The 18187-nt window shown below is 34.0% G+C and overlaps 4 protein-coding genes across 4 annotated transcripts in view; 1 reads left to right on the forward strand and 3 right to left on the reverse strand.

Annotated features, from left to right (window-relative positions):
* Window positions 1–16254, forward strand: part of LOC134855157 (zinc metalloproteinase-disintegrin-like bothrojarin-4) — a 29019-nt gene extending 12765 nt beyond the window's left edge. Inside the window, exon 5 of the mRNA XM_063871571.1 lies at window positions 16080–16254. The gene's annotated coding sequence lies outside the window, so the exon portion shown is untranslated. The remainder of the gene's footprint in view (window positions 1–16079) is intronic.
* The window catches only part of LOC134855152 (serine/threonine-protein kinase RIO1-like), a 127196-nt gene that overhangs the window by 49456 nt on the left and 59553 nt on the right, over window positions 1–18187 (reverse strand). The gene's annotated exons all lie outside the window — the stretch shown is intronic.
* The window catches only part of LOC134855149 (histone acetyltransferase KAT6B-like), a 228685-nt gene that overhangs the window by 37304 nt on the left and 173194 nt on the right, over window positions 1–18187 (reverse strand). The gene's annotated exons all lie outside the window — the stretch shown is intronic.
* Window positions 16092–17033, reverse strand: LOC134855039 (uncharacterized). The gene is made up of 2 exons (XM_063871418.1): window positions 16951–17033; window positions 16092–16890 (listed from the first exon to the last, which is right to left on the reverse strand). Exons 1-2 carry the CDS (start codon window positions 17031–17033, stop codon window positions 16092–16094), a joined length of 882 nt encoding a protein of 293 aa, XP_063727488.1.

Genomic DNA, 18187 nt, shown 5'->3' on the forward strand with positions numbered 1-18187 from the left:
GGTAAGCTCTATTAGTGTTGAGTGAAGATTCAGATGATGTGGATGATGGTGCTAATGATTCAGTGTAATTTGAAGAGGGTGTAGGGGTAGGGGGGTTGGATGAATTTATAGTGGAGGAGATTTGGTTTATGGTTGGGGTATTAAGGTGGTAGGGTTGTTGTTGGAGGGTAATAAAATTATCTAGCTCTGGGGAGATTCGGGGGGTGTCTGGAGAATGAGATGATTGGTCAGAATGGTATGAGGAGTAGGTTGGGGTAACTTGGGAAGCATAAGAGGGTGTGGAAGTGATTGGGTCAGGGTTATTGGATAATATGGGTTGAAAAGGGGGTTGAGAAAAATTAGAAGAGTTATGAAAATTATTGGATGGGGATGGTTCTGAGTCGGCAAATTCATCGGGGGTTTCAATATTCGGGTTATTGAGTTGTGAGATGGAATATAAAACTGAGATGTGTGAATTAGTGTCGGAATTCATGCCTGATGTTACATTACTAGATGGAAAATCGGGTGGCGGAAAAGCAAAAAGTGGTATTATTGGGATTGGAGAGGTAAGATTGGTTGGGTATGAATTTGATCGGTGTAGTGATCCAAGTTGGCGGCTCATCGTGGGCTAAAAAAATGATTATTTTGAGACTGAAAAGCGGTGGTATGGGGTTGTTCAATAATTTGTTCATAAGTATTATCATCTTGTGACTGGTGTGTCATTATATGTTGAATGGGACTTTGTGATGTGGTGAGTCGAAAATTTGGATTATGTGTGATGGCTAAGTTTCGAAAATTTCGTGGGACTAGGGATAGTGGATGGTTATTTGGTAGGGGTGGTAATTGTGGTGCCGTTGGCGTTATGTCTACATTGTTATGTTCTTCGTCGTACGTATTTTGTCGTGTTGTTATTTTTGTGTTATATTCTTTTATTTGTGCGTCTAAAAGAATTTTGTTTATAGATGTAGAAAAGATTCCAAAAAATCCTGCAAATAGTATGCGTGCTACACTTGCTTGTCTGTTTACTTGTGTGTGTATAGCACATGTGTTGTAGATTCCTTTTAAAAGTGAGAAAAGAAATCCAATAAAGTTAAACATTGCGTATAAAATAGTCAATTTTTCTAAGATGTAGTAGGGCCATCCTAGAAAATCGAGGATCTCATTTTTGAGTGTAACAAAGCTAAAAATGTTAATTGGTGATATATCTTGGGGACGGTATTTTTCACCGTTTAGATATATATAATCTTTAATGTCTTTAAAATATCCGCTGTAGTCTTGCGTGTAGATATCGGCAAATCCTGCGGTTTCTGCAAGTTTGCGTAAATTTTGGTCTATTGATTGTCTTTGTATAGTGTCCATTTGTGTTAATAATTCTTGGAATTGTTGTGTTCTAATGTGATGTTGAATATCTGATTTTGAATAGATTCCTATTGATTGTAAGTCTATATTTGGGTTTCGAGCAATAGCGCGAATGCTTTCTGGTGAAAATTTTTTGAGTGATTGCATTAATGTGGGATATGGAGTGAGAAGATAATATTTATTTTCATCAGGGTTTAGTTGTACTACATTGTGGCTGTTTTCTGATCCACATGGGACTGCGGTATCCCAGAAATAGGTTCTTCGTGAAAGTGTATCCACGAAATGTACTTTATTCTTATAAAAGATAGGGATTCTTTTATAACATCGTTTATCTTCAAAAACGTATAGTGGTGATACTTTTTTAGTACAAGTATAAAACCATAAGATGTTTCCTTCATAGTCTAAAAAATTTGATCTATTTCCAGATAATAAGTATCCTGCATAGGGTATTTTTAATACTGCTAGTGCAAGTGATTGTAATATTTGTGTTCGTTCTAATTCGCATAGGTGGTGTAGTGTTTCTAATTCGGAGAGTGACATTTCTTGAAAAATTCGGCTAATTGTATAATCTAGTTTCATATCTAAATGAATATCATAGTGGATATTACCGAAATATGTAGTATTCATTAGTGATAATTCTTGTAAGCGTGTGCTTCTGGTGTCATGGGGTTTTAGATGTCCACCAGGTTGTCCGTTGCTTTTTTCAAAATTAACTGGTATATAGGATGTTCCTTCGTTTAGAGGATGACCTGTGGCATATGGGTCGATTTTTACTTTTCCAGTGGTCATGTCGAATCCTTTTTCGTATTCAACTAATATTTCAGAGTATTGTGTTCTGTGAAGTGGATTCCTGTATTTACATGCAAGTTCTGTTTCTTGATATATTTGAAAACGTGTCAATTTATTTTCTATATTGTCTATGTTTCTAAAATTAGAACTTAGTTTTCGTGATGGATGGACTTGTTCATATGGAATTGATTGTATAAAATATTTTTCGTGAAATTTTATCATACGAGCGTGTATTTTTGCTACTTGAAATGTTGTACATGTATCTTCGGGGAACCAAACAATTGTTGCTTGTGTTCTCGTTGTAGGGTCGCAATAACCTTGATCATTTTTACAAGGTAATCGGATTCCTTGATAGATCATTGTATTATCTGATAAATCTCGTGTTAGTTGTATTTTTTCGAGTTGTATTTTCCAATCGAAAAACATTATTTCTTGGTATCCTTTATTTTTTGTGTCTGCTTTGCAGTTTGATGGGTCATTTATACCAATGTGTGGTATCCAATGTTTATCGTGTAGGTCATAGGTTAATCGTCCGTGTGCGCCGTTATACGGGTATTTTTCGTCTAGTTTTATATGTCCTTGGTGTCTTTCAAGTTGTGATTGATGTACAGAGTCTGAAAAAACTTGAAAATTAACTAATTTTCTTTGGGAGTTTTTATTTTGTGTGATGTTTAGTCTAAGTAATTCATTTTTACAATCGTCGGGATTGAGATGTAAAAGACGTTCTATATTACTTTGATAGAATGCTTCATGGTCAAGTCGGTTTTTGTTTCCATTCGAGACTTGTGAACAATGTACTTTCTTTTCGGAAAATGTTGCTGTGAATTTATAACCTGTAACTGTTGTTGCTCGGGCTTTTGAATAGAGTGTTGCTATTACATCTGTGGTTTCTATAGCTTGTGGTTCTGTTTCACATTGTGATACTTGATTTATTGCATATTTGTGTAGTGTTTTTTGTTCATTTTCTTCACAATCGTAATGTGTTACTAATAAATCTTGTGGTCCTGTACGAGGAGAAGGGTTGATGTTTTGATTTGAGATTACTAGAAAAAGGAGTTGGAGAAAAATTAATAATTTTAGAATATACATGTGTATGATAATCCTGAGTATGGATTATAAAATGTAATGTAGCCAATTGTGTTTTTGGTATATCTGTCGTATTTGTATATTACTTCAGTAGTTATAAACGGTGGTGGTAGTGATTGAGCTGTTATGTTAGGTGGATTTAATGGGTAGGGATGTTGGGTAATATTATTTAACTTAACTGTGATTTCAAACTTTAATTGTAAACTGTTTTGTTGGAGTATTTGAATATTGTGATCACGGATATCGTTGTGAATATCTTGGCGATATTGTAATCTATTAAGTGCCCAGTTATGAAGGCGATTACTTTCTAGATGTTGTCCAAATAATGGTGGAGGTGCTGTAAATGTATTCCAATCTAGTCTTAAAGGAATATTTATTGATGATTGTTCTCGATATCTGGCGTCGAGATTATTTGGAAAATTTAAGTTAAAAGGTGGTGGTGAAATCTGGCTTATTGATGGTGTTGATGGTAGTGATAATGTTTCTGGTAGTGATGAGGATGTTGTTGTATCCGTAGAAATATCTATGGGGTCATTGACTAAATTTGGTTCACCTTGTGTAAATGAATGTGTAGTCCAATATGGAAATCGTGATGTTTGGTTTGTGGGGTTGAAAGGATTTTCACGTATTTGCTCAGATGTTGGTGTTGAACCTAAGTAATCTGATGGTAGGCTTGAGGTGCTACGTTGTGAAAGAAGCGTAGGGGTTTCTGGTAATATACCAATGGGGTTTTCTGGAGTGTTTTGTGATGGGGATTGAGGTATATCAAAATGAACTCGGGGAGTTTGAAAATTTCTGTTTCGTCGAGGATGTATAATTTGTCTATTTATTTCGACTGTATTTTGGTTTTGACTAGAATTTCTTATTCTACTTAGTTCTTGTGGTAGTGTTGGGTATAGGTTATATGTTGGTTCGCTTAAAGGTGCTTGTCGTTGAACTGGTTCTAGTGGTTCTGATAAACGAGCATGTCGTTCTTCAAAAGTGTATGGATTGTCTTGAAAAGAAATTCGTGTAGATGTTTGAGGATTTTGAGTAGTTGAAGGTGGTGTTGGGTTATCTTGGGATGATGTCGGTGAAGACTGATTCTGTGACTGTTGGGTAGCAATTTTTGATAGTTTTTTGAATTATTACTTTAGTGAGAAATTTTGTGTTTATTATAATATTCTTCCAAAAAAAGAATTAGAAGGATTGTTGCTAGGGCAAATGTGAGGATTGCTTTCTTTATACATTTACATATTGTCAAAATGAGGGATGATAAAAATGTTATGAAAATTACAAACAATAAAAAAATATCGGTTCTACTGAAAATTGTTCGTATCATTTAGACAAGTTGTATGACTCGTACCTGTGGATGTAATCAAGGGTTTTGGAAAGTTGGAGGAATAGTTCGAGTATAGTGTAGAAAATTAAAAAAATGTTACAAAAAATGATTAGGATTATTAGAAAAGTTTCAAGTATATCAAAAAGAAATATTATCAAGGTTTCAAGTATTGTAAAAAAAATGTTTAAAATTTATGAGTATTTGAGTAACTGATTGAGAGAAGAGCATTTAAGAAATGATCTCTTGGTCGAATATTTTTTGCTGTTTGAGGCGATTTTCTAGTGTGGTCGGATTATTTATTAGTTTTTTGACAAGTGGGTTGAGTTCTGTAAAAAATTGTTGGGGGCAATTTTCATGGTGACTGGGAGGTCGTCTTTTTCTTTATTTTTGTTTGTCAAATGATCCGGGGTATGGTGAGATTTTTATACTTTAGGCTAATTAAAATGTTCATTTTGTTACTTTAGGCTAAGTTAACAAATTTGCTTTGGGGGTATTCGTGGTCTGAGTTGGGGAAATATTGTTGATCTTTGGGTTATTAGATAAGGGAGGGGTACGGTATTATGGTGATATTTATTTTAGTTGTCAAGTTGGAGTGGTTTGCTTATTTTTGACCTGGAGGTCGTAAAGTTATAGTTATAGATGTGCCTGGAGTTCTATATGATTCGTCTAATTGGTCTTAGTTTGAGTTAGAGAAAGTGACGGATTGGATGAATCCTATTGGTCTATTTTGAACTAGAATTATTACGTACTTGTCAGCATGTTATTTTGAAAAATGTAAATGAAAAATGTTTCGGAGGTTTCAAGATAGTGAAGTATAATGTTAAAATTACTTTTGAAATTCCACTTTCTTTAAAATTTTAGATTGGGGGATGAATATTTTATAGTTTTTACGTGGTTGATTTCGGAGTCTTGTTGTTTTTCTATTTTCTGATTTGTCGATTTGTTCTTGGGGTATTATTTGTTCGGTCATTTTTCTATTTTTTCTTTGTTTTGGTGATTCTTTATGGTTTTGTGTATTGATTTTGGTGGCGATTGGTTTTGTGTTTTGATTTTCGGTGGGGTTATCATTTTGTTCTGTGTTTTTCAGATGTGGTTCATTTTGAATGATTTTTAATCCTGTGAAAGAATATAATTGAGTTAATTCGCGGAGTGCGTATTCTTTTGGGTAATAAGGTAATAGGTTGTTTCGATGTTGAACGATTTCTTTTTTGTTTGAGTCGGTAATTTTATATGTGACATCAGTGGGTTTTGCAATTATTTGGTATGGTCCTTTTCGAAGGGGCTGTAATTTTTTAGAAATTCCTTTTTGAGTATTAAAATTAGGTATTAAAACAAATGTTCCAATTTTTAATTCGGAGGCTGGTGTAAAACGTGAATTGATTTGTTCATTAATGTTTTGTCTTTGTAATAACTTTTTTGTTATTTTTTGATAAATTTCATTGTGTTTTTTATCTCTATTTAGAATCCATTCGGTGTGTGTACCGGAGGCTAGTTTAAGAATTTGTGGGTGATGAAAATGATCTTCATCGTGTGTATGTAAAGGTAGGTTATAACAAATTGAATCTTTATTTGGTTGACAATAACCTTGTGCGTTTTTATGAGAATTTGCTGTAAACATTATTGGTTTGCGTGGCTTTTGGTTAAAAACCATTTCGTATGGTGACATTCCTAAAGTTGTCGTTATTTGTGAATTATATGCTAAGGGAAATAATTTTACATCTGCTGACCATTCGGTATATTTTGTATCATTTCCGTTGATGATACATCTAAGATATTCTTGTAATGAACGGTTCATACCTTCGACTAAGCCGTTTGTCCAAGGTGCATGAGATGTACGTGGTTTGTGTTTAATGTTATATAAATGACATAGTGTGATAATTTCATTATTTATGAATTCTGTACCGTTGTCTGTAACTAAAATTTCTGGTAGTCCGAATTTTGCTATCCAGTGTTCATAGAGTGTTGTGTAAGCGTAATAAGCGTTACAATGTGGTACTGGGTTAAGTGCTACATAATGTGTAAATGCGTCAACAATTACCATAATGTACGAGTTTCCTTCTGATGAGGGTGAAATTGGTCCTTTGGTATCAAATGAGATACGATGGTTAAAGTACAAGCTTTGTCCTTTAAAATCTTGTTTTTGTGCTATTTGTTTTTGATTTGGGTAAGGTTTATTTAGTTGACATACTATACAGTCATTGCATAGTACTTTTATCCAAATTGGTGCATTTGGGAAGTAAAAATTTTGTATAAAATTTGAATATGTTTTTTCTGATCCAGAGTGTCCTTTAATATTTTGTGTATGTGAAATATTAAAAGCTATAAGAATCATACTTAAAGGGAGGCAGGGAACTGTGGATTCATTCAGGTTATACTCTAAAAGGTCTGTATTTTCGTTAATTGTTGTGTTGTTAAATTTGCGAAAGTATCGGAGGAGTGTTTTGTTTCCTAGAATGGTTGAATCTGCTTTGATAGGTTTAGTTTTATATTTGTGCCATGATTTCAGTTGTCGAATTACTGGGTCAAGGTTTTGATATTGTTTCAGTGTTGAAATTGTAATTATTTCTGTTGGGGGGAGAAAAATGTTTTCGATTTCTAATTTAGATAAGGGTATTGTATCAAGTGGGTCGTGAAGGTCAAAAACTTGATTTATTGTGTATTTTGAATCATTTGTTTGTGGTCCTGATAAATTTATTTTATCAGTTAAATCTTCTTTTTCAATTAGTGGAAAATGGTCTTTCTTAGGCGGGTGTTGTTTTGTTCGTTTTTGTTGGGTGTTATTTTTTATCCATTGAGAATATGGGATTGGTTTGAAAGTTGATGTTCCAAGTAGATCAACTTCATAATGATTATTTTGACAATCTAAATAAAGTGGGAAATGTTGTAAATTATTTATTTGTGATTGTTCAATATCAGTTTTTACTGCATATTTGCATTCCAATCGGGGTGATGTTTCGTTTTCTGCAAGGTAGAATTTTATGTTTTTGGGTATTTCAACTGTTGTTTTTCGTGTAAGTAATTCAGGTGGTGTATTTCGACTTAAGGTGTCTGGTAATGCAAGATTTTTTCCTGCAGTCCAAACTATATGTAAGTTTGGAAATTTCATTAGAATTAGTTGAAATCTGTAAACTCGGTGGTTTGGGTTAGATTTTTGTGTAAAGAGAAAGATGATTGGTTTATGGTCTGTGAATAGAACTGTTGGATGTTTTGATCCAAGTATCAGAAATTCATATTCTGTCAGTGTATATATTATGGCTGTACATTCTCTCATTAGAGTTGAGAGTCGTAGCTCTGCTTGAGTGAATAATCGAGAATTTGCTGATATGAGGTTCATTTTATTTGTACCATTATGTGATTGTAATAGTGCTGCACCGATGCCAAAGTTCGAAGCATCGCACATTGCATAAAATGGTTGATTTGAATCTGGAATTGTGTTTGAAATTTGTTCAGTTAAAAGTTTCTTTATTTCTTCAAATCGTGTTTGATGTTCTGTGTTCCATTCAAAATTATTTTGTTGTCTAAGGATGTTATAAAATGGTCGTAGATATAATTGCATTTTATAAACATATTTACTTAAAAAGTTTAACATTCCAAGAAATTCTTGGATTTTCTTTTTATTTGTTGGTGGTTGAAGTTTTTGAATAGCGTCAATGCGTGATTTCAATGGAGTAGATTCCATACTGTTGTGTTATGTTGCATATATCTTTTAAGTAGTGGTCTATGATTTGTCTTTTGATTTTTACATCTGGGAACTCTGTTTTACATGGACTAATTCCGGGTTCAAATAAATTTAATAGTAAATTTTTGCAAAATATATGCTGTCCTCTATCAGTGGTTGCATCTACTATAAAGGGGAAAATATCATCATCATCTGGACTTTCTTCACCTGGGGTGTGCGTTGAGCTCATTTTTTCGTTCGATGACTGTTAATATGTAATTATCAATGTGTCTAATTGGTTGATTCCAATTGTATAAATGTACTGGTTTGTGTTTATACTGCTTTTTTATTCTTCTTTTTCCTCTTTTTGATGAATTTGAAGTTGTTTCTGAGTCAGAGAAATATAATTGATCGTGAAGTGGGCAATTTTTATCTATTGATTCTTTTAGTTTGTAAAGTTCGTCTAAACTGTTGGTTTCTGATTCTGAAAATGCGTTTCGATTTTTTGAAAATCTTTTTCGTGTTATTTGTCTTTGTTTCGTTATTATTTTTCTTTTTAGTGTTTGTCGTTTTGTTCGAATGTATCCAACTGTTTGTGTATGAGGTGTGATTACAAGGTCGTATTTTTTGTTATCTATTTCACAATTGTGTAAAACGATTGTTTGTTTATTTCCTAGGTTTTTAAATGACATAAGGTTTAGGATGACGGATGCAAAAGGTTGTTAAATGATTTCTATTTTCTTAAACTGTTAGTTCTTACGATTTTTTGGTTAGCTTAACCTGGGTCTGTTTGTTCAGGGTTGGAGAGAAAAGTATATCGATTCCGAAGAATGATTTTATACTTTCTCGTGGCTAATATAAGCTAAGGTGTTAACTTACTTAATCTTACTTAGGGGTAGTGATTGTGTTCAAGGGTTGGAGAATAGTAAATCGATCCACAAGGTTCAGGTATAATTAGAACGCGAGTAGTTCGTTAGATACTATTTTAAACTTACTAAGTCTAAGATTTATCCTGGGTCTGGTAAGAGGGGGGGTCAAGTGAAGGATGAATAACCGAAGTTCTTCACTGTTTATCCTAATTTGAATGATTAGTTTTGTTTAAAAATTTCTATTAGTCTTGGGTCTTTAGAAAGGGTTGGGTAGTGAATCGACGTTTGAGGTCGTTAGACACTAATTAAGTGGGTGGGGGAGAACAAAGTTGTTCTGTTTGATCCAAGGATAAGCCTTGATGATCAAATTTGAAATTTAATTAAGTAGAAAATGATTTAAGATCCAAGGATAAGCCTTGATGATCTGGTTTTAAAATTAAGTGAATTTAAGTTTTAATAAAATTTTAAATGTGTGTAAAGGAAAGATTTAGTGTTTTGATGATATTAGTGGGTTTATGATTGCTGTTATGTTTTAGGTGATGGAGCTGGAACAACAGGATGATTTATGATTACTAACCATTTATTGTCAAGCTACTAATTTTTATTTTTATTTTTCAATAAATATTTTTCAAACATATTTTGTATATTACTGCAGAGTTTTAGGAAAACGATCTTAGATCTTTTTATCAATCGTTATTGTATATTAATAATTTTGTTTAGCGCCTGAAATGATTTTGAAGATTAACTTCAAGGTTTTATGTTTGCAAATGAAAATCTAAATTCATTGCCAGTAGTATTCTAAATATAAAAGTTTGTTCTGGTTTTTGCCTAACTATCATATAGCTATATGGCAAGTTTCTACTTTGTCGTATGTCGTCTCTGGTTCGAGGTCTTCTTCCAATTCCGGGTAGTTCTGTTATCGTTCGGAATATTGGCTCTGATCTATTGAGTCGTAGAGACATTTCGATTAAATTATTGTCGTATAACATTTTTTAAATGTTTTTGTCTAATTTCTAATCTATTTTGGTTAATTCTAAGCTATTAAGGTCTTGTTCGAGACTTATGGTCGCACCAGATGAGTTAGGACCGAGTTGGTTAACTCATAGAGTAATTTCGGATAGGGTACACCGTCTGCTCGTCACGCTATCTTATTTTCGGCCGGATAGATTCGTGCAACTTCTTAGTCTAATACCGATCCTAATCTTACTCTTATACTATCTAGTCTCAGGTTGTTTAACTAGTCTCTGCTAGGCTCAATAGATCTAGGGTATACTGGTTTATTGCGGCTGCTGAAGTGCTCGGGAGAGTCCAACTAATTTCTAAGTTAAATTCAAATCTCTCTGGTGCTGAAATTACAAGTAACTTCAGCACTTACAAATAAGTGGGTTGTTAGTTAGATGGATCATGATTGGTTAATATTAAATACTTTACATTGGTAAAATATCTAAATTATCCAATCATAAAATGTAGTTTAGATCAGGTTCCAGTATTAATCAAACCAATGAGTGCGATCAGCGTTAAATTCTCTGCATTTATCTATACATTAATTATTACAAAATTGCAAATTCAAGAAATTTGGGGGAATTGAGTACAAATACACGTGAAGGTTTGCCCAGACAAGAAAGTTTAAAAAATGGTTTCAGCTGAACAAAGTTAAATACTCAAAAAATTCGGCTATTAATTTTATCAGCTTGATTTTAGCTGATCAGATTCAACCACTTTATTCTCAATTCAAGGTTTCAAGATATAAAAAAATGATTAGCGATGGCTTAATGCATGAGATCAAAGTTTTAAAAAATTTCGGGTAATAAGGTCTAAATTGAAACCTAGCAAAAAAAAGAGAAAAAAGCAACTGCACTTAGTTCGATTGTAAATTGTAGTTTACTTTTTAGAGAATATTTAAAAGAAAAATAAAAACAAATCCTCACAAAACACGTTTGACCCAATAGCAAGAAAGTGTTCAAAAGTCTCAATAGAAGCTTAATTGGCTCTTTTCCAGTTTTCCAGCCCCCTCAGAAAATTTCAAAATATAGATGTTCAAAATTTGTTCACACGGCATTTCGCATGTAAGAAATGTTGTAAAAATTTGTCCACATGTTCACACTAGCAAGTTTTAATGCAAATTACAAAACGAAAAGTTTTTTTAAAAACATTTTCATCTATCAAATTCTCGAAAAAATCGAAGGGGGAAACTTGAAAAGAGCCGCTTAATCGAAGCTTAAGTAATATGGTATTCCAATTATGAAAATCTCAACTTTATTGCAAAGATTGACTCTTCGTCTTTCCGTTCTCGATTATTTTAAAAATCTGTATAGTAAGACGTACTCCTCATTCTAACAAGTTTTTGTTTTGTCAGAGAAATTTTTTTAGGGAATATTTGAATATAGATTCAAACAAAGTAGAAAGAGCTTGATTTTGGAACCACCCTATAACCACCCAATCAAATTTTTGCATAAATATGGGTGAACAAAAGTACCAGTAGAAAACTCTGTTCACCACTCCGGAACATCAAGTACTGAACATCAAGTCCGGTTCAAGAACTAAAATAAAAAGTTCAAAATAAAACTGCTTAGGACTCTTTTAAATCAACCGTGTTAGTGATTAAATGACACTGCAACCCGATACATAATAAAAAAATATGGGTCTTTTTTATTCTGCCAAATTATTTCAAATTTGCGTGTTTTGTTAAAATTAAAAAATAAATGTAGAGAAAAAATAGTGATTGGACTGAATGGACTGTTTGGTCTGGTTAAAGGAAACGCAATCCCTTGACTTTTTTTCCTGGAGCTAATGTTTGTGTTTTTTTGTCTGGGTAAATTGTAAGGTTTATGTGAAAAAAAATCATGGTTAATTCACCAGACTTTCATTCGTTTTGCTGTTCTTTGTTTTCGTGTATATAGTCTGTAATGTATTAAAATAAGAAATATGAGGTTTATCTATCACGGTAAGAATGAGCAGAGCGTGTTAAAGTCTTTCTCAAGAAATCTCAAATGTTTGGATAAAGATCTCAAACCGCTTCATCTAATTGACTTTGGGCGATGGCATATAATGAGAAGGTTATAAAAAAAATGGTTTCAGCTGAACAAAGTTAAATACTCAAAATTTTCGTCTATTAAATTTATCAACTTGATTTTAGCTGATCAGATTCAACCACATTATTCTCAATTCAAGGTTTCAAGATATAAAAAATTGATTAGCGATGGCTTAATGCATGAGATCAAAGTTTATAAAAATTTCGGGTAAAAAGTTTAAGTCTTAATTGAATCCTAGCAAAAAAAGAGAAAAAAGCAACTGCACTTAGTTCGATTGTAAATTGTAGTTGTTTACTTTTTAGAGAATATTTAAAAGAAAAATAAAAACAAATTCTCACAAAACATGTTTTGACCCAAAAGCAAGAAAGTGTTCAAAAGTCTCAATAGAAGCTTAATTGGCTCTTTTCCAGTTTTCCAGCCCCCTCATAAAATTTCAACATAAAACTGTTCAAAATTTGTTCACACGAAATTTCGCATGTAAGAAATGTTGTAAAAATTTGTTCACATGTTCACACTAGCAAGTTTTAATGCAATTTACAGATAAAAAATTTTTTTTTAAAAAATTTTCATCTATCAAATTCTCGAAAAAATCGAAGAGGGAAACTCTAAAAGAGCCGCTTAATCGAAGCTTAAGTAATATGGTATTCCAATTATGAAAATCTTAACTTTAATGCAAAGATTGACTCTTCGTCTTTCCGTTCTCGATTATTTTAAAAAATTGTATAGTAAGACGTACTCCTCATTCTAACAAGTTTTTGTTTTGTCAGAGAAATTTTTTTAGGGAATATTTGAATATAGATTCAAACAAAGTAGAAAGAGCTTGATTTTGGAACCACCCTATAACCACCCAATCAAATTTTTGCATAAATATGGGTGAACAAAAGTACCAGTAGAAAATTCTCTTCACCACTTCGGAACATCAAGTACTGAACATCAAGTCCGGTTCAAGAACTAAAATAAAAAGTTCAAAATAAAACTGCTTAGGACTCTTTTAAATCAACCGTGTTAGTGATTAAATGACACTGCAACCCGAGACATAATAAGAAAATATGGGTCTTTTTTATTCTGCCAAATTAGTTCAAATTTGGGTGTTTTGTTAAATTTAAAAAATAAATGTAGAGAAAAAATAGTGATTGGACTGAATGGACTGTTTGGTCTGGTTAAAGGAAACGCAATCCCTTGACTTTTTTCCTGGAGCTAATATTTGTGTTTTTTTTGTCTGGGTAAATTGTAAGGTTTATGTGAAACAAAAAATCATGGTTAATTCACCAGACTTTCATTCGTTTTGCTGTTCTTTATTTTAGTGTGTACAGTCTGTAATGTATTAAAATAAGAAATATGAGGTTTATCTATCACGGTAAGAATGAGCAGAGCGTGTTTAAGTCTTTCTCAAGAAATCTCAAATGTTTGGCTAAAGATCTCAAACCGCTTCATCTAATTGACTTTGAGCGGTGGCATATAATGAGTAGGTTATAAAAAAATTGCTCGAGATTCGAGATTTTGGAAAAAGTTCGTACCATGCTTCGGGACGGTAAGTTTCAGATGTCAAGTTTCAAAAAAAACATAAATTTAGGTATTAGGTTTTCCTTTTTTTTTGTAAATTAATTGAAATGCTCAGTCAATTTTTGTCTGTTCTAAGCTAAACTCAAACAAGTTGAAACTATGCTGAAAAAATTTGAATCATCAAAAACTCAAAGTTACTGAGAAAAAAAAATAACAAGGTAAAGTATATACATCATTACTGCAAAACTTACAATAAATTATAAATTGCATAGAAATTTTTTTCATAAATATTGTGAAAATAAAATCAAATCTAGCTTACATCAAATTTTTCGAATTTTTCTGAATGCTTATAAATTGCGCAAATTATTGTTTCTTTTGAAATTTTCGCTGAACTGTTTGCTGATATGTTTTTGTTAACCAAGAAAAGTCGGTTTTTGCGTCCCCGTAGAAATGGCCAATCTTAAAAATCGTACAGTCTTCTTTTCATGATCTTCTCTATCATTACATGGAGCTTGATTTATCAATGCGAAAACAAATGCCTTGTTAGCTGAGGGTTTTTTATCAGCTGACTATGGCTTAAAAAAATTGAATCCAAATTTTTTCAAATTTCTGCACAAGTGAAAAAATATTCTTTTTTGCAAAGTTTTATAAAAGTATTGAAAGCTCCCAATTGAAAACAAAGTTGATTATTTTATCTTGCTTTTGTCTGAACGTTGATACGTTTTTGTTATTTCGTTTTTCAGGTGAAGAGAATTCAAAATTACAAAAACACATGACTCTTTTAGCTTATGATTTTTACGAAAACTAATCTGTTTTCATGACTGGAGAAGAGTTTGTGATATTCAAACGCACAAGATTCACAGTTAACTTTTTTATACATCTGAAGATAGCTTAAATCACTAGAATAATTACAATAACAAGAAAAACTAAAAGAAATTTCTCACTGAAATAAAATTTCAGAAAAATTGATCTATTTTAGCGACTGAAAAAGAAAACTGAAGAAAAGAAAACCCACCGCGAGCACAACTATTCCCTCACTTTCGTTACGAAATTCGGAACAGTTTTCTAGTTTTTGATCCATTTCAATATTTTTGATGTTAAAAGAAACATTAATGACTATGTGAAAACGAGTATTCGGAAGAAAATGGATTACTAAAACAACCCTAGAAAACATTGTTATCGAGATTTTTTTTTCTCAACGGATCTCGCAATAAAACGCTATTGAATTCGTTTTGCATCTTGTTTAAAATAAACAAAGCACGAGCAGCCAAAACCCAGCTTTTCGAAACAAATATAACGTGTGTGACATCTGGTATCTTTTACGATAATAAAAGGAACAAATACAAATTCAGCAGTGAAGGACTGAACAAATGAGCATTGGAAGACGCTGGAGATAGACCGATGGCCAATAAGTTGACAGTTTTTGTATAAGGATTTCAATCTAAAATCATATAATGGCCACTCGAGAACAACCTAAGACAAGACTGAGTGTTTTTAACCCAAAAAAGAAGTAAATTCATCTGAGGCTCACTTTTATCAAAAATTGTATGAAGTTTTCAAAACAATGTTGCTTAAACATTGCTTCTATACTCTACACAAAATTCTCTGTAGCTCAATGTTAGCCTATTTGTTTAGCTTATGTTTAACATTTAGATAATTAGCGCTGAGAAAAATTTGCAAAAACTTGAGAAACTCTGAGAAATTTTCAAAATGTTCAAATTCTTCTTATTATCGTCATGATACACAAACTTTATAACCATTATCGTCATCCATTTTAGACTCGATGACATATTTTGATATAAGGCAAAACGATGATTGAGCTATGCATTATCTTGTTTAATGATAAAGCATTCCCTTTCTTAATTGATTGGAGTTTTGAGAGCCAAAACCTAAAATTGTACCATCCTAAACCTTTTATCCTAATACATTGGGGGAAAATAAACCCTAAAAGATACTAATAGGACAACAAGCAGCATCTGACAGTGAGTACCTCAGAAATGCTCGGAGCTAACTTGAATTTGTATTTGTGTGTATAAAACCCCAAATACTTGAATGTAAAAAACACCAGGTATATCAGAAATATGATAAGTCAGCGCGGGCATTCGTCAACTAAACTGATTATTCTGTTTGAAAACTAGAGGATCTTACTACCATTATTGACGTCTATTTTTACTAGCTAAACACAAAAAGTTAAACCTGACTCGCGTTCCCTGCTCCTCAAAACCTCAAATGCTTGCATCAAATTCCAGCCCAAAGTTTTTAACAGGTTTCGCTAAATGTTGACGCAGCGCAAAACGTTGGTGGTTGGGTACTTTTATGGTATTAAAAAAACAAGAAAAAACAGATTGACTAAACATAAAAAAATATATTTGTATATCTATTTTTTTGTTAGAAATCTTTGCAACGCCACTAAGCATTGATTCAAGAGGAAAGAATCTTACAAACTATGCATTGATTTTATGTAATCAGATAAATTGTTTCAGCAACTGCTATGGTCACGGAAACTGCAATTCGGTAACTAACCAGTGCGAATGTGACGACGGGTACAATACTACGAACTGCGAGACGCTCACTCCCCCTCCAGCCACTGCTCCCCCTCCAACCACTGCTCCCCCTCCAACCACTGCTCCCCCTCCAACCACTGCTCCCCCTCCAACCACTGCTCCCCCTCCAACCACTGCTCCCCCTCCAACCACTGCTCCCCCTCCAACCACTGCTCCCCCTCCAACCACTGCTCCCCCTCCAACAACTTCTCCCCCTCCAACCACTGCTCCCCCTCCAACCACTGCTCCCCCTCCAACCACTGCTCCCCCTCCAACCACTGCTCCCCCTCCAACCACTGCTCCCCCTCCAACCACTGCTCCCCCTCCAACCACTGCTCCCCCTCCAACCACTGCTCCCCCTCCAACCACTGCTCCCCCTCCAACCACTGCTCCCCCTCCAACCACTGCTCCCCCTCCAACAACTTCTCCCCCTCCAACCACTGCTCCCCCTCCAACCACTGCTCCCCCTCCAACCACTGCTCCCCCTCCAACCACTGCTCCCCCTCCAACCACTGCTCCCCCTCCAACAACTTCTCCCCCTCCAACCACTGCTCCCCCTCCAACCACTGCTCCCCCTCCAACCACTGCTCCCCCTCCAACAACTTCTCCCCCTCCAACCACTGCTCCCCCTCCAACCACTGCTCCCCCTCCAACCACTGCTCCCCCTCCAACCACTGCTCCCCCTCCAACAACTTCTCCCCCTCCAACCACTGGTCCCCCTCCCATTCCGTCTTCAGATGACGACGATGACCTATACAATTACAACGATTTTGATAGAAACAATTATAATGGCGGATTAGACGACGATAACGTAGGTCCAATAATTGTCTTCACCATCGCTTTCATCGTAGTCGTTGTCCCAGTCTGCATCTTGGCTACACTGGGTGCTCTCATTTACTTCAAAATCAGATTTTTGTAAATTTAAATGGGCCAACAAGCCGTATGGCGACCGAATTGAAAATAAAAATTTAATGCGCATTACACTTTCAGCATCAAAGTATAGAACGACTCGTGGCAGGTTAATATAGTGGTGTGTAAACTCGGCGGGGTCCTCAACAAAGATCCAGGGGACAATCCCCCAAGGAAACTTTTTCATTTGAAAATTGGGCTTTTTTCAACTTCTCTCCCCACATTCGAAATTCAGTTTGAAAAGCTTTTTGTCGTTGTCAAATCATAATGCAATGGTGCAAAACCGAACAATCGTGAGCATGTTAATTCTTCATCAGTGAAAAAGAGTCGAACATTTTACTGAATAAAAAAACCATCTCCCGGCTAATATTTACCTCACTTTTCTTCCAAAGTCGGAACAATAACATTACCATTCCAGCAAGCCAAAAATTAATATTGTTTTGAAACATAAAAACGGTGTCAGTGTTGTTATGAAATTGTAACTTAACTAGGATGTGTTTTGCTTACAATGTTTGTTGATATGGCTGTTAATTGAACCTCCGCATATGTGAATATAAATACAAAATTATCTTTTCAATACCACATGATGCTAAATTTGTACATACTGATGAGTTTCTATTACAAAGCAGATTGGATTAATTGAAAATACACTCTTCTATTCGATCAAAAATCAAAATTAACATAAATTCGATCAAATAACCTATCTGGCTCAAACTAAAAGAAATGTGAGATTTATGTGTGACAACTAATGTATATTTTACTGAAGCTCAAAAATTATGAGCATTGTGTTGTTTAAAAATTATTATTAAAAGAATTTTGGTTGTCAGCTTGTTTTTACCAGCTTTATCAAAAGAATTAACAGTTTCTGGTAGTCAATCAGCACGGAGGCCTAACCCGGATCTTAAATTTTTAGGCCGTCAAGAGCGCATACTTTGACAACAGCGCATATTAAGATATGACCTACATGGAAGAGTTTACCTTGCACAATGCAGCGCATATGCGCTTTAAACCATCAATCAAAATGTTTGTTTTATGTTGCGGAGCTCTACACCCGGGTTGATCTCCATAGACTGAAAATGCTTATCATGCATTTCCAAAATTTAAATCTAAGAATAAGCTGATCAAGCAATTATCATAAA

Source organism: Symsagittifera roscoffensis, chromosome 10, assembly GCF_963678635.1.
Source record: "Symsagittifera roscoffensis chromosome 10, txSymRosc1.1, whole genome shotgun sequence".
NCBI classification, from domain to species: Eukaryota; Metazoa; Xenacoelomorpha; order Acoela; family Convolutidae; genus Symsagittifera; species Symsagittifera roscoffensis.